This window comes from Giraffa tippelskirchi, chromosome 8, assembly GCF_054371585.1.
Source record: "Giraffa tippelskirchi isolate mGirTip1 chromosome 8, T2T-mGirTip1v1.2.pri, whole genome shotgun sequence".
Lineage (NCBI taxonomy): Eukaryota > Metazoa > Chordata > Mammalia > Artiodactyla > Giraffidae > Giraffa > Giraffa tippelskirchi.
In genome coordinates this window covers 88676452-88695367 of record NC_137282.1, presented here as the reverse complement: position 1 = coordinate 88695367, position 18916 = coordinate 88676452, and the positions used below count along the sequence as shown (strand labels likewise).

General features: G+C 36.6%; 2 protein-coding genes across 2 annotated transcripts in view; one reads left to right on the top strand and one right to left on the bottom strand.

The window, feature by feature from the left end:
• FGF10 (fibroblast growth factor 10) overlaps positions 1-4771 on the top strand; it is a 93997-nt gene extending 89226 nt beyond the window's left edge. Inside the window, exon 3 of the mRNA XM_081517989.1 lies at positions 1815-4771. Within this exon, the coding sequence (XP_081374115.1) occupies positions 1815-2012 (198 nt within the window). The 3' untranslated portion in view covers positions 2013-4771. The remainder of the gene's footprint in view (positions 1-1814) is intronic.
• LOC145516423 (uncharacterized) overlaps positions 1-18916 on the bottom strand; it is a 581394-nt gene that overhangs the window by 167882 nt on the left and 394596 nt on the right. The gene's annotated exons all lie outside the window — the stretch shown is intronic.

Sequence of the window (18916 nt, the reverse complement as noted above, 5' to 3'; positions counted from 1 at the left end):
TTTAAAACCTTTAAATTTATTATTCACCTAAATGCTGTAAACAACTATGGATTCCTAGGTCTTCTCCAGCAATTCTGATAGAAAAATTTGACCAATGGTCTAAATATTCAATGGTCTAAACACCAGAGATGAGGAGTCTGATACAAGTGTAATTCACTTTCAGAAACATTTCTGTATAAATTAATTTTTAAGGAAAAATAAATTTAGCATCCATTCATACTTTTTTATATGTAGCTCCATTTCAAATATAAATTCTTCCATAGTCTCTAAACTATACTTTCTTTATTGAAAAAATATAATTGCTCATGTAAAAAAATCTTTGCTTTTAAATCCATATAGCTTCAGACAGACTAGGATGAATTAAGAGAAAAAATAAACCCAAATTAAGAATTCAGATCATCTCTAATGCATAACTTTTTATTAAAATCATTACCTTAAATAATTTATCTTTTCTTCTTACTTTCAGCCAAATAACTCATCACTTCAGCATTACATTTAAATATTCTTTATAGAAGAGAAGCATAGAGGATAGATTCCAGAAAACAAAGCTTAAACTGATAACACCAAACTACACCTGCTCATTATGGTTCTGATAATGTTCAAAATTAGGATCTAGTCTGCAGAAACCTGAATTATTTAAATATACACATAGTCAAAATTTCCAAATGTCCTGAAGTGAGAAATACTGAACTGCACAGTAGAGGTTTCAACCAAAAGATGCCTATAGTTTCCATATATATATATATATATATATATATGTAGATGCCCTTGGTTTCCATAGAGAAGATAGACCCAGAAGATAAAAAGCCCCAGTTCCTTTTTAACAGCTTTAGTTTGGGTATAAAGGAAAAGGAATATTTCTGAAGTCAGAGTTTTGAGATTAGAAAGGTATCTCCTTTTTGCTATTCACTCCTGAGAGAAAATCTGGATTTCTACAATCCAGATTTCTAAAGTGAATGAGACATCAATATTTGTCACAAAAGACCCCCTTAAAAAAACTTTGCCATTTGAAATGAAGCCAAAGGACTATGGCTATAAAGTAGAATTTCTCAGGGTCCAAGTCTTCAGACTTACACTGTATAAGCTGTGCTAGTCACCAGATTTGTAGTTTCTCTGACACAGGAATTCACAAAGCAAGTTTGTCTCATGTCCTACTGTTCAACTATTCCTAAACCTCAGAGTAAAATTGGTCAAAATTCCAAGTTATAGAACATTGTGAATAATTTACAAAATTGAGAAATCTGGTATTTGGAAAAGAGAAGGATATCCCTCACTCCCAGGGCCTCTTGTTTATCTAGAGATATTATGGTTTTGTTTTAAGATCTGCTTTCTTAACAATGTATGTATATTTATTGTGGATTTATAGGTAAATAAAATTTGCAAACTTGATAAGCCCACCTTTTCCCTGTAATTCTGTTTTTCCCATGGAACCTCAACTATTACTCTGAAAAAAAAAAGGATGATAATAACATTCTTTATTATTTGCTCATCATAAACATTGTTACTAGAATGCTTGTTTCTTAACAATCATTTTAGGCACTTAAACATGTCATACTCAAAGCACATCAGCTCCTTAAAAGGGCCCCAAATGTGGTTATGATGATCGATTAAAGTAAATCATGTGCCTTCTAACGTAGAATGTTTTGTCCTTTTGTTTTACTCTTCTGTTGTTGATGTTTTGTATAAGCCCACAACTTATGTACAGATGACAAAAGCAAATAAAACCCAGGAACTGGAGTTCTCTGGATGGTTTGTGCAAAATGGAATCAAGTGTCATTACCACAGGAATAAAAGATTTTCTTTCTCCCTTGCAGAAAGAATTTAATAATGACTGTAAGCTGAAGGAGAGGATAGAGGAAAATGGATACAATACCTATGCATCTTTTAACTGGCAGCACAATGGGAGGCAAATGTATGTGGCATTGAATGGAAAAGGAGCTCCTAGAAGAGGACAGAAAACACGAAGGAAAAACACCTCAGCTCATTTTCTTCCAATGGTGGTACACTCATAAAAGAAGGCAATGTTTGCAGATGCAGTATAACCAAAGGCTCTTTATGAGGCATAGTTGGTATTCTTTATGAAGACAGTACTTCCAAGGCAAAGACACGTTGCAAATGTCTGCTTGCTTGAAAGAAAGGAAGCCTTTGAAGGTTTTTGTACTCTCTACTGACATATGATGTTCTCTTAATTAGTTCTGTGTCCTGCCTTGTGATCACAATATAAGCAGATCAAATGGATGAAATTTATTCCCAAGTGAACAATATTGTGGCTGAGTTTTGGGGTTAAGTTTTTGTTTATGTTTTTGTTTTTATACTCTGAGATAGAACTTAAAGGACAAGGAACAATCTGTTGAATGATCTTCGGGAAAGTTATTTATGGAATACGAACTCATATCAAAGACTTTCATTGCTCATTCAAGCCTAATGATTCAATGAGCAGTAAGACATGCAAGCATTTACTGGAAAGCACTTGGGTCATATCATATGCACAACCAAAGGAGCTTTGCGTGTGACGTCATGGAAGAATTGGATAGGATTAAAAAATATAAACATGGTAGTGTAAAACTGTTCTAACCAAACAAATAGTAATGGTATGCTTGTGCATTCTGCCTTCATCCTTTTCTATTTCCTTCTAAGTTATTTATTTAATAGGATGTTAAATATCTTTTGGGGTTTTAAAGAGTATCCTCAGCAGCTGCTCTCTGTTTTACCTTTTCTTTTTCTTTAGCACACCACATGCATATTCATGACAAAGTGTTTTTAAAACTTGGCAAACACTTCAAGAATAGGAGATAAAATTGGGAAAAGAGTGTGAGTGCCCCATGTGCTCCCTGTTGGCTTAATCTGCACTTCTGCCATAAGAACCATCAGCAATAAACATGACAATACTGCGACATAGCCTGAGTGAGAGATACCTGCCGTCATTTAAAAACATACATCACTCCTAAGGCTTCCTTTCCTAAGCAATAGACCAGAAAGCCAAATTCTTCTCTAAAAGAAATCAGTGGGCCTCCAAAAAGTAGAGCAAAAGAAAGAAAATTAATTGTCAAATATATTTTAGTAGCATAGGCTCATTATTTACTAATGATTTTTTGCCATATGTCACAGCGGTAAATGAGGAAGAGGCTGTCTGCCTATACAAGAACACTTTACAAGTCGCACACAGTGTATCTCCCCCACAGGAACTATCAAGGAATTTGGTATGAAGTGCAACCACCCCCCCACCCCACCCCCACACACAGGGGCTTAAACTGAGCAAATATATCCTGGTATATGTGTAACTATATGCTGAAATTTGTTCAAATGGTATGATCTAGTCTTTACAAAACCAAATAAAACTTATTTTCTGTAAATTTAAAGAGCTTTGGAAGGTTCCATAATGTAACCTTACTGAAATTCATTTTGTTAGAGCAGGTATAGAAAACAGTACCGAAAAGCGTACCAGTCATCACATTGTATTCCACTAAATAAATACTTAAACCTTATTTGCAGTGTCTGTAGTGATTTTTAAAAGTGTAGAAAAATACTATTTGTTCTAAATACTTTAAGTGATAACTATAAGATTATATTGATACTGCAGTTTTATCTTAATATTTCTTGTTTTGAAAAGGTCTGTTTATTTTTATTATTTGACACAGTATTTTGGTACAAAGGAAAGACTTACTAAATGTGTCTTTTTACTAAAGTTTAAGCTCTAGAAAGTCTGGTGTTTTATCATCTTCTCTAATTACTTAATTGTGTCGATTCTTAACCAGCACTTCCAGTTAATCTGTTATTGAATTAATCTGTTATTGAAAAATTAGCTTTATTAAGAAACTTTCCCATAAAGTAATTCCATTAAAGATCATATTTTTCTCATTCCTTAAAAAAGTTGGGATTTCAAAGGAAATGAATTTGAGACAGAATGTTTGGCTTATGGCTAAAGTTGCATTTTATGGTACTTGGCTTCCAACTTGCTTTTTGACAAATGGGGTTCTAAAAATGTTTAATTTTGTGGTTGGAATCTGTATGTTAAAATTTAATCGGTAACTGAGTCTGAAAACTATACTGTAATGCATTCCTATGAGAACTAGATTATCTTTGTTGTTTTATTTTAAAATAATAATTGCACCTGACACATGAACATGGACCACCCGCAACCAAAATTGAATGTTTGGTGAGACAAATATAGTATTAGATGACCATGGTAACAGAAAATAGGGCACAAACTGGATTCTTATTTCACATAGCCATTTAGATTACCAAGAGACTATGTGTAAACAGTCATCATCATAGTACTCAAAACACTAAAACAGCTTCTAGCAAAATGTATCAAAGCTTGCAGAAGCCAAAAATAGAAAACATCTCCTTTACCTCTCCCCTGCCTCACCCCCAAAATACACACATGGACAGAAAAAAAGACAGAAACAGTTTGGTAAAGAGTAATGAGATTCTCCTGCATTTAAAATGGCATCTTGGCTTGATATTGAGATAGAACTCTGGTCCCCCTTGCAGCTGGATTGTGCTACTGAAGGAAAAGCGGCTCCAGTCCTGAATGGTTTTTTTTTTTTTAATCATGATTTTGGTAGCTCTGCCTCTGTAGGAAGTGTGAGCCCTGGCTACAATCTCAAGGTGCATCAGCCACAAATGTGTATCCATCTGAGTGTTGATTTCAAGGAGACTCATAAAAATATAGATTCCCTCCCTCCTCCTACCTCCCAAAAGGCTGAACAGTGTATAGTATGTTACATTTAAATAAATCAATAAAAATACTGGGTAAAGAAAATAAAAATATTGTCCTTGTTTGTTTTATTAGCCTAAAACTATACCTGGTAATTAAGAGAGAAGCTCACGTGTTGTGTGCTTGGCAGGATGTGGTTAAATGCCCCACAGCCCCAAACAACAACAGAAAAAAAGTCACTTAAACATTTGTAAGGTTTCTTTAATGCTTTACATGTGTGAGTCAGCTATCCTTACTCTAATAACAACCAAATGCTTTCGATTTTTTCTAAGTATTCAGGTCCACCTAGTTTACACAGTGGATAAAGAAGGATGAATTGAAAACAAGGATGGCTTGTGAAACAATGAAAGATTTTTGGAGGAAAGCCAGGAGCCTGCAAAGTCTGATTTCAAGGGGATGGAGTAAGCCAATGAGTTTGATTTGAAAAGTAGAGAGAGAAAAATACATAATATTGCAAGTTGGGGCCAGGATCCAAGCAAGGTTGTGTGTGTGTGTGTGTGCGCATGTGTGTGTGTTAGTCTCTCAGTCGTGTCTGACTTTTTGTGACTCCATGGACTGTAGCTCACCAGGCTCCTCTGTCCATGGAATTCTCCAGGCAAGAATACTGGAGTGGGTTGCCATTCCCTTCTCCAGGATATCTTTCTCATATGGGGACTGAACCCTGATCTCCCACATTGCAGGCAGATTCTTAACTGTTTGAGCCACCAGGGAAGCTCCAAGAAAGGTTATGGACACCATTTAAATATATCATCACCAATATACACACTTTATAATTTGGATGTTTCTTAATTCAGGTTTTATGATCATTCAGCAAAAATTAAAATTGCTTTTGCCTTATCAGTGAAGATTTTAGCTTATCTAAACAAAAGTTATTTGTAGAAGTCATGAAATATTTAAGAGGAGATACCAGTCCTGGGTGTTCATTGGAAGGACTGATGTTGAAGCTGAAACTCCAATACTTTGGCCACCTGATGCGAAGAGCTGACTCATTTGAGAAGACCCTGATGCTGGGAAAGATTGAGGGCAAGGGGAGAAGGGGACGACAGAGGATGAGATGGTTGGATGGCATCACCGACTTAATGGACATGGGTTTGGGTGGACTCCAGCAGTTGGTGATGGACAGGGAGGACTGGTGTGCTGCGGTTCATGGGGTCGCAAAGAGTCGGACATGACTGAGCAACTGAACTGACTGAACGGACCTAGAGTATTAAAAGTAGTAACACATTTACATGAAAACAAGTATCCTGTTGATAAAGGATTCTTGTTAGTTTCACTAGACAGGACTCTCTTTAACTTGAAGTAAGATTTAAGGAGAAAAAAGGGGCATTTGGAAAGATACTGGAAAGAAAAGGGTGATTTTGTTCCACCAGAACTGAGAGATGAAGCAGCTGAAGTCCTCTTCCTCCTAGGTACTCATTTCCTCTTACCTCTGACTAGCTTTATTTGCTTGACTACTGCCTGTTTCCATTTTATTTATTTCGAACTGTAAAGGCCCCAAATCCCCCATCTCTTTTTCTCAAGATTCCAAAATGGAAACATCCAAGGTATGCCAAGTTTGGGTGAGGTACTAACCTTTAGAGCAATCATTAGGACAAGGCATGTGGGCACTATGATTGGCCGAGCTTTAGTCACGTGACCCAGAGCTCCATGGAGTGGATTTTGGCAGCCCACACTACTGGAACTGGACAAAAACGGTATACCAAAGAAGGGCGGTGCTGGGCGCATACAAAAACAAAAACAATTCTTAGCTACATCTATCTAAATGCGACTACTGACTTAATCTTGCATTTTTTGCTAATGCTAACTAGGCTCCATCCATTCCTTCAAATCAGAGAGAGCTCAAGATTTTTAAAGGCATTTTTTAAAAGAGAGAAATAGCATTCTTTTTTTTTTTTTTTTGTATCAAAGCCAAAAATAGGGTCCTGAATACAGGCATGCTCACCATAATTCTGCAACTGGTCATTGAGATGAACGCAAATTTGCACTAAGCCAAACATAGTTCTCATACTAAGTATCAGTCTATATTACAACAGCTGCTGCTGCTAAGTCGCTTCAGTCGTGTCCGACTCTGCGTGACCCCATAGACGGCAGCGCAACAGGCTCCCCCATTCCTGGGATTCTCCAGGCAAGAACACTGGAGTGGGTTGCCATTTCCTTCTCCAATGCATGAAAGTGAAAAGTGAAAGTGAAGTCGCTCAGTCGTCTCCGACTCCTAGCGACCCCATGGACTGCAGCCCACCAGGCTCCTCCATCCATGGGGTTTTCCAGGCAAGAGTACTGGAGTGGGGTGCCATTGCCTTCTCCGATTACAACAGCATGACATCATAAATATTTCTTTACATTTATCCCAAGAGTATGTACTAGTGTTTTCAAATATATCAATGTGAAGAGGAAAATCTGAAACTCAAATGTCATTCAATTTTCAAAACTTGTAAAATACAAAAGGACAAAAGTAAAAATCTACTCTATATCTCTCATTAGGCTTTATTTATATTCAATATAAGAGAAAAGAAAGCTTTATAACATGAATTTCTCTTTTCTTTTGCTGATTAAAAAAATAAGAAAACACAAAATGCCCTTGCGAGTCTGCAATCTACTGAAAACACCTTTACAAACACCATGTTAAAATGGAATAATGATGATCAAACTAATGAGATCAGAGGAACTGGTCTCATTCCTAAGTGACTAATACTGAATATTTCCATGTGGCTGTTCCATGATAGTGGCTGTTCTGTGATAAGAGCAACAATTCCATACTCAAAGAGAAAAGCCATATACCAACCGTCTGTGCATGTGGCCTGTATTATCTTACACATTTTTATTATCCTCCACAAAAGAGCCTGTGTTCATTTTTTAACATAGGCAACTGCATCCTCTAGAGAGGAGAACAGCAAATGAAGAATCAAAGCATCCCATGTTCCTCATTACAACTGTAAATTGAACAGATGTCTTTGTACAACTTAGGCAGTGACCCTAGTTGTAGAATAACCAACTATGGTCGAGTCTTAAGCCTCCTAAAGTTTGGTTTTAATTACCTTATACACATCTTAAATGCCTAGATAATCTTACAATTTTTGAAATTATTTAATGATCATTTCTGGGTCAATTTAAGATGCTGACAATGAAAATATTCTTGGAGAGGTCTTTCAAAGAGCAGAAAATTAAAATCAGTATTTCATGAGATATAATAAATCAAAAGAGACTATTTTTTATGGCTACAGGAGGCATTTAGGTGAGGGGTCACTTATCAACTCAACATTATAAATATTTTAACATCTGGTATTTAAACACTAGACTTTTCAACTACCTTTTTTTTTTCAGAGACACGATCAATATGTTAGAGAATGATATTTAGCCAATGTCTATAAAAATGATATAAAAATGTCTGTTTATTTGGGAAATTTCCAACTGGGAAAAATGAAAGAGAAACACAAATGGTATCGCAAATAAATATGCTAACATCTTACTTGTTTTTATGATAAATTGAAAATTTGAAATAAAAAGCATTTTACAATACAAGCTTACCCTCTTAAAGAAAACAAATGAAATTAAGTATTATTGTTTTTTTTAATATTAGTATTTTAAAGTCAGTATCTGCCATCCTTCCTTCTCATCCTACCCTAGGAAAGTTCTGCATTCCAGCCTCCAGGATCTCCTAAAAAAACAGTCAAATCACAACATTTCAACTGCAGCAGTTTATGACTCATGAAGTATGGACTTTAAACTAATACCTACTTCAACTGTATCAAATGAGTATAGACTCAGACTCTACAGTAAAATTAGTAGAGATTGTTGGAGGCAATCGAGTACCTGAAATTATTGTTATATTCCTCTATGTTTTTTAAGTAACATTTCTTCCATGCTTATAAATATTCCCTAGTGAAAAAATTAATAGTTCTGAGACATCTGAGTTGTTCATTCCTACCACTGGGAAAAAAATTAAAACAAAATTTAAACATAGGCCCTAGGAAGTGTTGAAGTCCCTGTATCTTAGAATGTGGCTTTATTAGGAAGTAGAGTCTTTGCATATACGATTAATTGAGATGAAGTCAAACTAGACTAGGGTGGACACATAACCCAACTGACTGATACCCCAATAAAAACAGGAAACTTGGACACAGACACACACAAAGGGAGGACACCATGTGAACATGAAGGCAGAGACTGAGGTGATGAGTCTCCAAGTCAAGAAACAACAATTTTTGCCAAGAAGTCATAGAAGCTCTTCTCTCTCATGGTCCTCAGAAGGAACCAACTCTACCAGTACCCGATTTGACTTCCAGTCTTCAGCACAGTGAGACAATGAATTTCTGTTGTTTAATACACCAAAATGGTGGTACTTTGTTATGGTAGCCAGAGGAAACTAATACAGTCTGAACTTAAGACCCATAGAACTCAAGTTTAGGAGGTGCTCAGGCACATGTGGAATCATAACAATACAACAGAATTGTTTGACTCTAACCTTCACATCATACAATCACAACAAACTCCTAAGTCATATCATCACAAAATCCAACATACAGTTTTTCTTAGTAAATCTTTACTTAACACATAGATTTTTGTAATAGCCGCAGAATCATGTCACACTTTTCTCCAAAAATGTATTTTATTGTTTGCATAATGACTCCAATTATGACAGAAATCAAATAACTATATCTGATTTAAGTCTCAATATGCAATTTAGATGAGTTTGATGTAGGCCAAAACTGTAATGATGAATAGATATTCTGCCGGGAGTTCTTATTATTTAAATCTTGACACACTCTGTTAACTAAAGGGATGAAAAAAACTAGTACATACAAATATAAACCTATTTATGCTAGCCTCCATTAAGTCCTGATAATTTATAACAAATTTTATTAGTTAACAACTACATAATTGGTCATAGCAAACACCCTCTTCCAACAACACAAGAGAAGACTCTATACATGGACATCACCAGATGGTCAACATAGAAATCAGATTGATTATATTCTTTGCAGCCAAAGATGGAGAAGCTCTATACAGTCAGCAAAAACAAGACCGGGAGCAGACTGTGGCTCAGATCATGAACTCCTTGTTGCCAAATTCAGACTTAAATTGAAGAAAGTAGGGAAAACCACTAGACCATTCAGGTATGACCTAGATCAAATCCCTTATGAAAATACAGTGGAAGTGACAAATACATTTAAGGGAAGAGATCTGATAGACAGAGTGTCTGATGAACTATGGACAGAGGTTCGTGACATTGTACAGGAGACAGAGATCAAGACCATCCCCATGGAAAAGAAATGCAAAAAAGCAAAATGGCTGTCTGAGGAGGGCTTACAAATAGCTGGGAAAAGAAGAGAAGTGAAAAGCAAAAGAGAAAAGGAAAGATATTCCCATCTGAATGCAGAGTTCCAAAGAATAGCAAGGAGAGATAAGAAAGCCTTCCTCAGCGATCAATGCAAAGAAATAGAGGAAAACAACAGATTGGGAAGACTAGAGATCTCTTCAAGAAAATTAGAGATACCAAGGGAACATTTCATGCAAAGATGGGCTCGATAAAGGACAGAAATGGTATGTGAATGTGATGTGAAGTTGCTCAGTCGTGTCCAACTCTTTGCGATCCCATGGACTGTAGTCTACCAGGTTCCTCCATCCTTGGAATTTTCCAGGCAAGAGTACTGGAGTGGGTTGCCATTTCCTTCTCCAGAAATGGTATGGATCTAACAAAAGCAGAAGATATTAAGAAGAGGTGGCAAGAATACACAGAAGAACTGTACAAAAAAGATCTTCATGACCCAGATAATCACGATGGTGTGATCACTCACCTAGAGCCAGTCATCCTGGAATGGGAAGTCAAGTGGGCCTTAGAAAGCATCACTACGAACAAAGCTAGTGGAGGTGATGGAACTCCAGTTGAGCTATTTCAAATCCTCAAAGATGATGCTACGAAAGTGCTGCACTCGATATGCCAGCAAATTTGGAAAATTCAGCAGTGGCCACAGGACTGGAAAAGGTCAGTTTTCATTCCAATCCCAAAGAAAGGCAATGCCAAAGAATGCTCAACTACTGCACAATTGCACTCATCTCACACGCTAGGAAAGTAATGTTCAAAATTCTCCAAGCCAGGCTTTAGCAATACGTGAACCGTGAACTTCCAGATGTTCAAGCTGGTTTTAGAAAAGGCAGAGGAACCAGAGATCAAATTGCCAACATCTGCTGGATCATCAAAAAAGCAAGAGAGTTCCAGAAAAACAACTATTTCTGCTTTACTGACTATGCCAAAGCCTTTGACTATGTGGATCACAATAAACTGTGGAAAATTCTTAAAGAGATGGGAATACCAGACCATCTGATCTGTCTCTTGAGAAACCTGTATGCAGTTCAGGAAGCAACAGTTAGAACTGGACATGGAACAACAAACTGGTTCCAAATAGGAAAAGGAGTACGTCAAGGCTGTATATTGTCACCCTGCTTATTTAACTTATATGCAGAGTACATCATGAGAAACGCTGTCTGGAAGAAGCACAAGCTGGAATCAACATTGCTGGGAGAATTATCAATAACCTCAGATATGCAGATGACACCATCCTTATGGCAAAAAGTGAAGAAGAACTAAAGAGCCTCTTGATGAAAGTGAAAGAGGAGAGTGAAAAAGTTGGCTTAAAGCTCAACGTTCAGAAAACTAAGATCATGGCATCTGGTCCCATCACTTCATGGGAAATAGATGGGGAAACAGTGGAAACAGTGTCAGACTTTATTTTTGGGGGCTCCAAAATCACTGCTGATGGTGATTGCAGCCATGAAATTAAAAGATGCTTACTCCTTGAAAGGAAAGTTATGACCAACCTAGGTAGCATATTTAAAAGCAGAGACATTACTTTGCCAACAAAGGTCCGTCTAGTCAAGGCTATGGTTTTTCCAGTGGTCATGTGTGGATGTGAGAGTTGGACAGTGAAGAAAGCTGAGCACCAAAGAATTGATGCTTTTGAACTATGGTGTTGGAGAAGATTCTTGAGAGTCCCTTGGGCTGTAAGGAGATCCAACCAGTCCATCCTAAAGGAGATCAGTCCTGGGTGTTCATTGGAAGGACTGATGTTGAAGCTGAAACTCCAATACTTTGGCCACCTCATGTGAAGAGTTGACTCATTGGAAAAAACCCTAATGCTGGGAAGGATTGGGGGCAGGAGGAGAAGGGGACGACTGAGGATGAGATGGTTGGATGGCATCACTGACTCGATGGACATAGGTTTGGGTAAACTCCGAGAGTTGGTGATGGACCAGGAGGCCTGGCGTGCTGCGATTCATGGGGTCACAAAGAGTCGGACACGACTGAGCAACTGAACTGAACTGAACTTAACATAATTATATTTATTTCAAAAAAATTTAGAATTAAACTATAAAGGAGATATGACTATTAAATAATGAAATTGGCTAATATATCAAAAGTTATTTTTATAAAGGAATATTGCTCACTTCAGAATGGAACATTAGGAGAGTATATTTATATTAACGATATTCTTCACCTTAGAAATCAGCTGTTCTCTTATCTAGATCCTACCTCCTTCCAGGACATGTTTTGATCCAAGTGATTTTCTGTTTCATGCTATCCTAGCAGTTTACATCAGAGGTTGTTACCTAGATGCATACTAATTTATAACCTTAGCTTCCATTTGTAAATCTTAATCTTCCCAGTAGAACTGCAGAATCAACTTTTGAATCCAAATCCATGACTGAATTTGTTCTTGTCATCCTACTTGTATGCAACTACAAGATTGATGGGTAAAAAGGGTCCCATTTACAAAAATTTTATTAAATCCATCTAGAACCATTGATGTATAAAACAATGGATTACTTGTGTTATGCACCAAAAAACAACAAGGATGTTTTGTAACTACAGTCACATTTGCCAATCCTTCTTTTCTCATTTGTTTATCCTCCCTTCTCTTCTCTCTTACCAGTGAAGCCAATAATATCCAGGATTTCTACAGAGCTCAGTATTTTATCCTGCTTTCTTTACCATCTGAACTTCCATCTTCTTTTGTACAACTAGTAAATAAACAAGCAAGGAGCTAACAGTCTTCAACAAAATAGACTTCTGCTACAGAGATAAAATCACTCTGGGATAACCCAGTACTAACCCAATGATTCATGTAACCACAGAAGTACTTAACATTCAAAACATCACAGATAAGTTCTGAGACACATCATAGTTCTCATTTGCTCAAGCTTTGTGAAGGGATTGACTGTAGTAACTTAGTTTAAATTCTACATTTACATACTACTTTTACATCCTAATTTTATAAGTGATAAAGTCGAAGTTAATTTTCTTTCCCAGAGCTTACTGCCGGGAAACGAATGCAGGTCTTCTGATTCCAAAATTACTCTTCCCTCTATTGTGCTCAGTCACTTCAGTCATGTCTGACTCTGCAACCCCATGGCCTGAAGCCCACTAGGATCCTCTGACCATGGGGATTCTCCAGAAAAGAATACTGTAGTGGGTTGCCATTTCCTACTCCAGGGCTTCCCTCTATTACATTGGCACATTACCAAAATTAAAAAAAAAAAAAATTAAAATTAGAACCACACCATTTACAGCCCAATATTATTTTTCAATTATTTTCAGAAATGAAATTCTAAGGTGTTTTATTTTAAATGACACCTCTCTCTTCATAGATATTTTTGGAGGAGGAATAGCATGTACTTTTGAATCGAAGAGCTCACTTTTTAATCCTGGCTCTGCCACTTTCTAGCAGTGTAAATGCACAAAAGCTACCTCATTTGAGATAAAAATGAATGAACAAAAAATGTGGATAATGATTCATAACACTTGGGACAGTAGTAAGAATTGAATGCTACTATATTAGTTAATTGTTTTGTATAATGACTGGCAAGCCATAAGTACTCAGCATATGTTGATTTTCTGCCCTCTTGGTCAATTGCGAAAATTTGTAAAAACTTTCCTTGTGTGTTAAATTATGTCTGTGTCACCTTCAAAATCTCTATGTTTACTCAAGAGATTACTTCACTACATGGACTTCAGGCTCTGTTTGAGATTTTTTTTTTCTTCCCAGAAAACCGTTTTCTGACCATTGACTAGACCATCGGTGTACACCAAAATCATGCTTCTCTCAGCACTGTGGATTACTGGGCCCTGGGCAAGCTCCTGAGGAGGTGCTTTGGTTTTAAACCACAATTTTCTCCTCTGGAAAGATGGGCTATCTGAGGACTCAGAACAAAGAAGGCCAAGATGACTTAAGCATGGACATAGCTGACTTACTTCAGTTTTGGAGCTGACACTGTCTGTGGGAAGCTTGGTTTAAGAATCAAGAGGGATTGATGTATTAAAATATTCATTTGGAAGTAAGGATACACACTGTGAGCACAAGTGTCTAGAAAAGTTATATAGGTCGTAGTATAGCAATGTTGTTGTTGTTTAGTTTGTGTCTGACTCTTTGCGACCCCATGGACTGCAGCATGCCAGGCTTCCCTGTCCTTCATCATCTCCCAAAACTTGCTCAAACTCATGTCCATTGAGTCAGTGATGCCATCCAGCCATCACATCCTCTGTCATCCCCTTCTCCTCCTGCCTTCAATCTTCCCCAGCATCAGGATCTTTTCCAATGAGTCAGCTCATCACATCAGGAGGCCAAAGTATTAGCAATAGCTTAGCAATATTTCAGCTTTTTTTCCCCCATCAAAGCCTCATTTTTGTAGAAAGTGAAAGTGATAGCTCTTAAACACATAGGGAACAGGGCATGCACACACACACACACACACACACAAACATAAGAATATCATGCATATTCTGCACTGTGTAGTCACTTATCTCCTGATAAATTAATACTCTTGTAAATAATTGGGAAATGAGGGAAAATATGCCTATCATCTTTGCTTCCAAGACAATTCAGCTTTTAGAATCTTGCATAGTGAATGAGTGGTGCACTGCCACGATGCCTTTCTCAATACCTAGGCACTCATTCCCCAACTGCTGAAAGCAAGTTGCATGCCCCCACTGTGGCAGCCACATTCAACGACAGCTCAATGCAAGTATAAAAATCTTGTCCTCTTGCTCACTTTGGAATAATTCAATGAGGTCATCAGCTGAAACATTTGTTGTGACTTCATCTCAGATCAACTTTTTCCCCCTCTGGCTATCCCTGCTTCCTTCTCCTCTCACAGATGCCCCATGAACACTTCCCAATGAACTCCCTACATGCAAATCTCCATCACAGTCTATTTTCTCTGCACTAGATCTAAAACATCTGTCAGAGCATTTTGTTTGTTTTCAAGGTGGAGACTATTTGACAAAACTGTTAACAAACCAGCTACCCCTTCTTCTGAAGAATGGTTGCATCAGTTTAATGTCAATAATGTGAGTTTAGTAAGTCCAATAGTGAAGGACACACAACACTTACAAGGAAAAAATTGAGGAGGGAAGCAGCAAGGTCTAGGACCAGCTTGAGTCAACAGCACAGGAACATAAGAATGGGTTTCCCATCAAGACCAGGGTATGAACTGGAGGCACATGAGCACTAAGCTAACTGCCAAAACTGAGAAGAGGCAAAATGGAAATTTGTCTAAACTCTTTTTATTTTATGAAAGAACCAGCAGAAAGAAAGGATGATAGACACAATTCTGTTGTGGAAAACCTAAAGCTTAGAAAAATATACTCAAACACTTCAAAAAGAATGTTTTTCCTTACAGGAAAAAAAGTCCATATAAAGGGTAAATGAGAGATATGTAGGTATATGAACCTCACCATGAGAGAGTTCGTTTCTATTTACTATGAGTTCAAAAAGCCAAGGATTATAGCCTCAAGACTAAGAAAATTTCCAGAGCAACCCCTCCAAACAGTTTCTGGGACCTGTGTAAGAATTTGTATCTTTGTAAAGAAAATCACTGATAACAATTTAATATTATTTTTTCCAATGTGCTATGTTGAAATTCCATTACTGGTAACCTCAAACATCATTACCCAGGACAATTCCCTATTATTATGTTGGAAATGAAACTTAATTTTAGGTTTCCAGTTCCAAGTCCCAAGTGGGAACTAAATGTCACAGAACAAAATGTCATGCAATGAGATCGGATACTAAAATATGTGACAGTAACCAGATGTTTCCGTAACAATTACCACACAGCAAAAGCCAGTCAAAGAAATGAGGTACAGTGCTTCTCACAAGTCAAAGGGCATTCCACACTGTTATTTAGCATGTTGGTATTTGTCAGTTTATATTTATATTCTGATGTGCCTCTGAAGAAATACAGAATAATATGGAAAGTATGGTTATTGCTATGGAAGACATGTTTAAAGAAATTATTCAAATTGGTCTCAAAAAGAACCATTCATAGTATCAGCTGTATAATCCAATTCTCATTGAAATATGAAGTATTTCAATGAGAATAGAGTGAAATAGGTCCTTAATTATTCTACTAAAAACCTCATCACCATCATCCCTGCCCCAAGGCCCTCCCATTAACTCTTCCGCCCTACCATCTGTGGGGCAGGAAAAGAGGCCAAAGGAGGAATAAGGGGCACATGACACAAATATTCAGCTCGGAGATGAAGAAGCAAAATGAGAACTGACAAAGAACAAGACCACCACCCCCCTTCACCTTAGATACTGACCCAGATCCTTGATTTGGTTCCTCAAATTCAAATTGCCAGTTTCAGGAAGCAAGTGATTTGCTTCAGGACTGAAATTCCTTTAGGCAGTTTTAACACTGAGGTAAGTTACAGTGGCCAGTAGTGAAACCAAGGATGAAAAATCGAAACACTCCTCAAGCCCAGTGGAAATACACAACCCTCCATGAGACCAAGGGTAAATATTAGTTTAATGGATTTATTCATTTAATGGATTAGAGGAAATATTTCAATAAGCAAAAGCCAGAAATAGACATAGGGATTACAAAGCCTTTTGATGTAAAAATAAACTTAGATTAAAACGAGTCTTAGATGTAGTCACATGGTACAACTCACAGCTTGATCCGAGAAAACTTAGTATATATCTAACTCACCTTATATGTGCAATGTTTCTTTTATGGAGGCTTTAAAATATTTTGTGAACTACTATATTTTTATACTGCTTAATGAATTCAACATAGAATAAGCTAACAATTTTGGCAATGTTTTAAGTTCTAGTATGTGCCCTTGAATTTTTTGAAGACCTCACTCTTTGTTATATCTAGGTATCCTTGGGTGGCTAAAATACTACATGCTATAGACAGAGTTTTTTTCTTAATTCTGAGTTTGCTAATAGATCTTAAAATATAAAAGTATACAAAGCCCCTTTTTTCTCACTTTCACAAAAATAGTGTTTGATGAGATGTGCATTTGTCTTCAGCAACCTTGGGATGTAGATGCATTAATAGAAACAAGTGACCAAGTCAATTTCAAAAGGCAAATATCCCCCTCCTATACAATTTTGCGCAAAGTTTTATTTGGTATATTTGTTTTATTTGCTATATGGCATTCCATTTTACAAAAATACCACAACATATTTATCCATCCTCAAACTGTTGCCATACGTGTCCCGTAGAGTACAAGGTCAAAAGATCTCTTTGTGTACCTGGAGGTGGGTTTGAGCATCTCTGAACTTCTACACACGTTGTCAAGGTGCTCTCTAAAGTTTCTCCAAAAGAAATTTTGTTTTGTTTTAATGTGGTTCGTGGTTTCATGTCATTTTAAAGAAATTCATCCCCCTCTTAATACTGTGAAGCTTTTCTCATAATTATTTCTAATAATTTTGAATATTTCTTTCATATTTAGATTTTCAGTTCATATGGAATATATTTCTAGTATCAAATATGGATAAAATCTTATTCTCTTTAATATGGATAGCCAATGATATCTCTATTTACTTCTAGGTCCACCTATGTTACATACATAGGATGACTTTATATATTTATATATTTTTCATCCAAATCAAACAGTGTTTAAAATTGAAAAGGACATTATTAACAATTATACTTGGATCATAGGCATAAGTGTCAGGAATAGTCCCAGGCAAACTGGGACATAACCTCATTTTAATCATAAATAAAATTTAAATACGTGTCTATTTTTTTTTTACTACCTTCCTCTGTTAAAACTTTTGTCTATTCCTACAACTGCAGCACAATTGTAATGATTAAAAGTTTATAATGCCAGATAGTTTCAGGCAAGTTTTAACAAAATTTTAAGCAAGGTAAAATGTGTAGCATAGAAAGTATTTCACATAATCTCAGCTTTTCCAATTGAGAAACATGTGCAGCACATAGCATCGAGAAGGTTTAGCATATGCAGAATATATCAAAAACTCCTAAGATTTTCTAAGAAAATAAAACAAAAAGAGACCACTTTACACCCATCAAATGTGGAAAAATTAGAAATTCTGATAACACACAGTGTTAGAGAAGAGTTGATGTAATGGAAAATTCATTTGCTTCTGGTCTCTTGGTAGACAGAGGGGGAAAACAGAGATCTGTTTAACTTCTTCTTCATCAAAAATGTTTCAAGGTACCTTGTGGCCCTTTTCTATTCTATACAAATTTTCAGGTTGTCTTGTCCCTCTAAAAACTATTTTGGTTCTTCTAGATGTTTTTTATGCTCTCAAATAGGTACATCACAACTTGCTTACCTAGGAGAGTACCAGTGAATTTAAATCATGGATAATATTGCTTTATTGCATCTAGGAATAAACACACCATAAAATTAACATGGAGAAATCCCTTGCATTCCTACACTCCAATAATGAGAAAACAGAAAGAGAAATTAAGGAAACAATACCATTTACCATTGCAACAAAAAGAATAAAATACTTAGGAATACATCTACCTAAAGAAACAAAAGACTTATATATAGAAAACTATAAAACACTGATGAAAGAAATCAAAGAGGACACAAACAGATGGAGAAATACACTATGTTCATGGATTGGAAGAATTAATATAGTGAAAATGAGTATACTACCCAAAGCAATCTATAGATTCAATGCAATCCCTATCAAGCTACCAATGGTATGTTTCACAGAACTAGAACAAATCATTTCACAATTTGTATGGCAATATAAGAAACCTCGAATAGCCAAAGCAATCTTGAGAAAGAAGAATGGAACTGGAGGAATCAACCTGCCTGACTTCAGGCTCTACTACAAAGCCACAGTCATCAAGACAGTATGGTACTGGCACAAAGATAGAAATATAGATCAATGGAACAAAATAGAAAGCCCAGAGATAAACCCACGC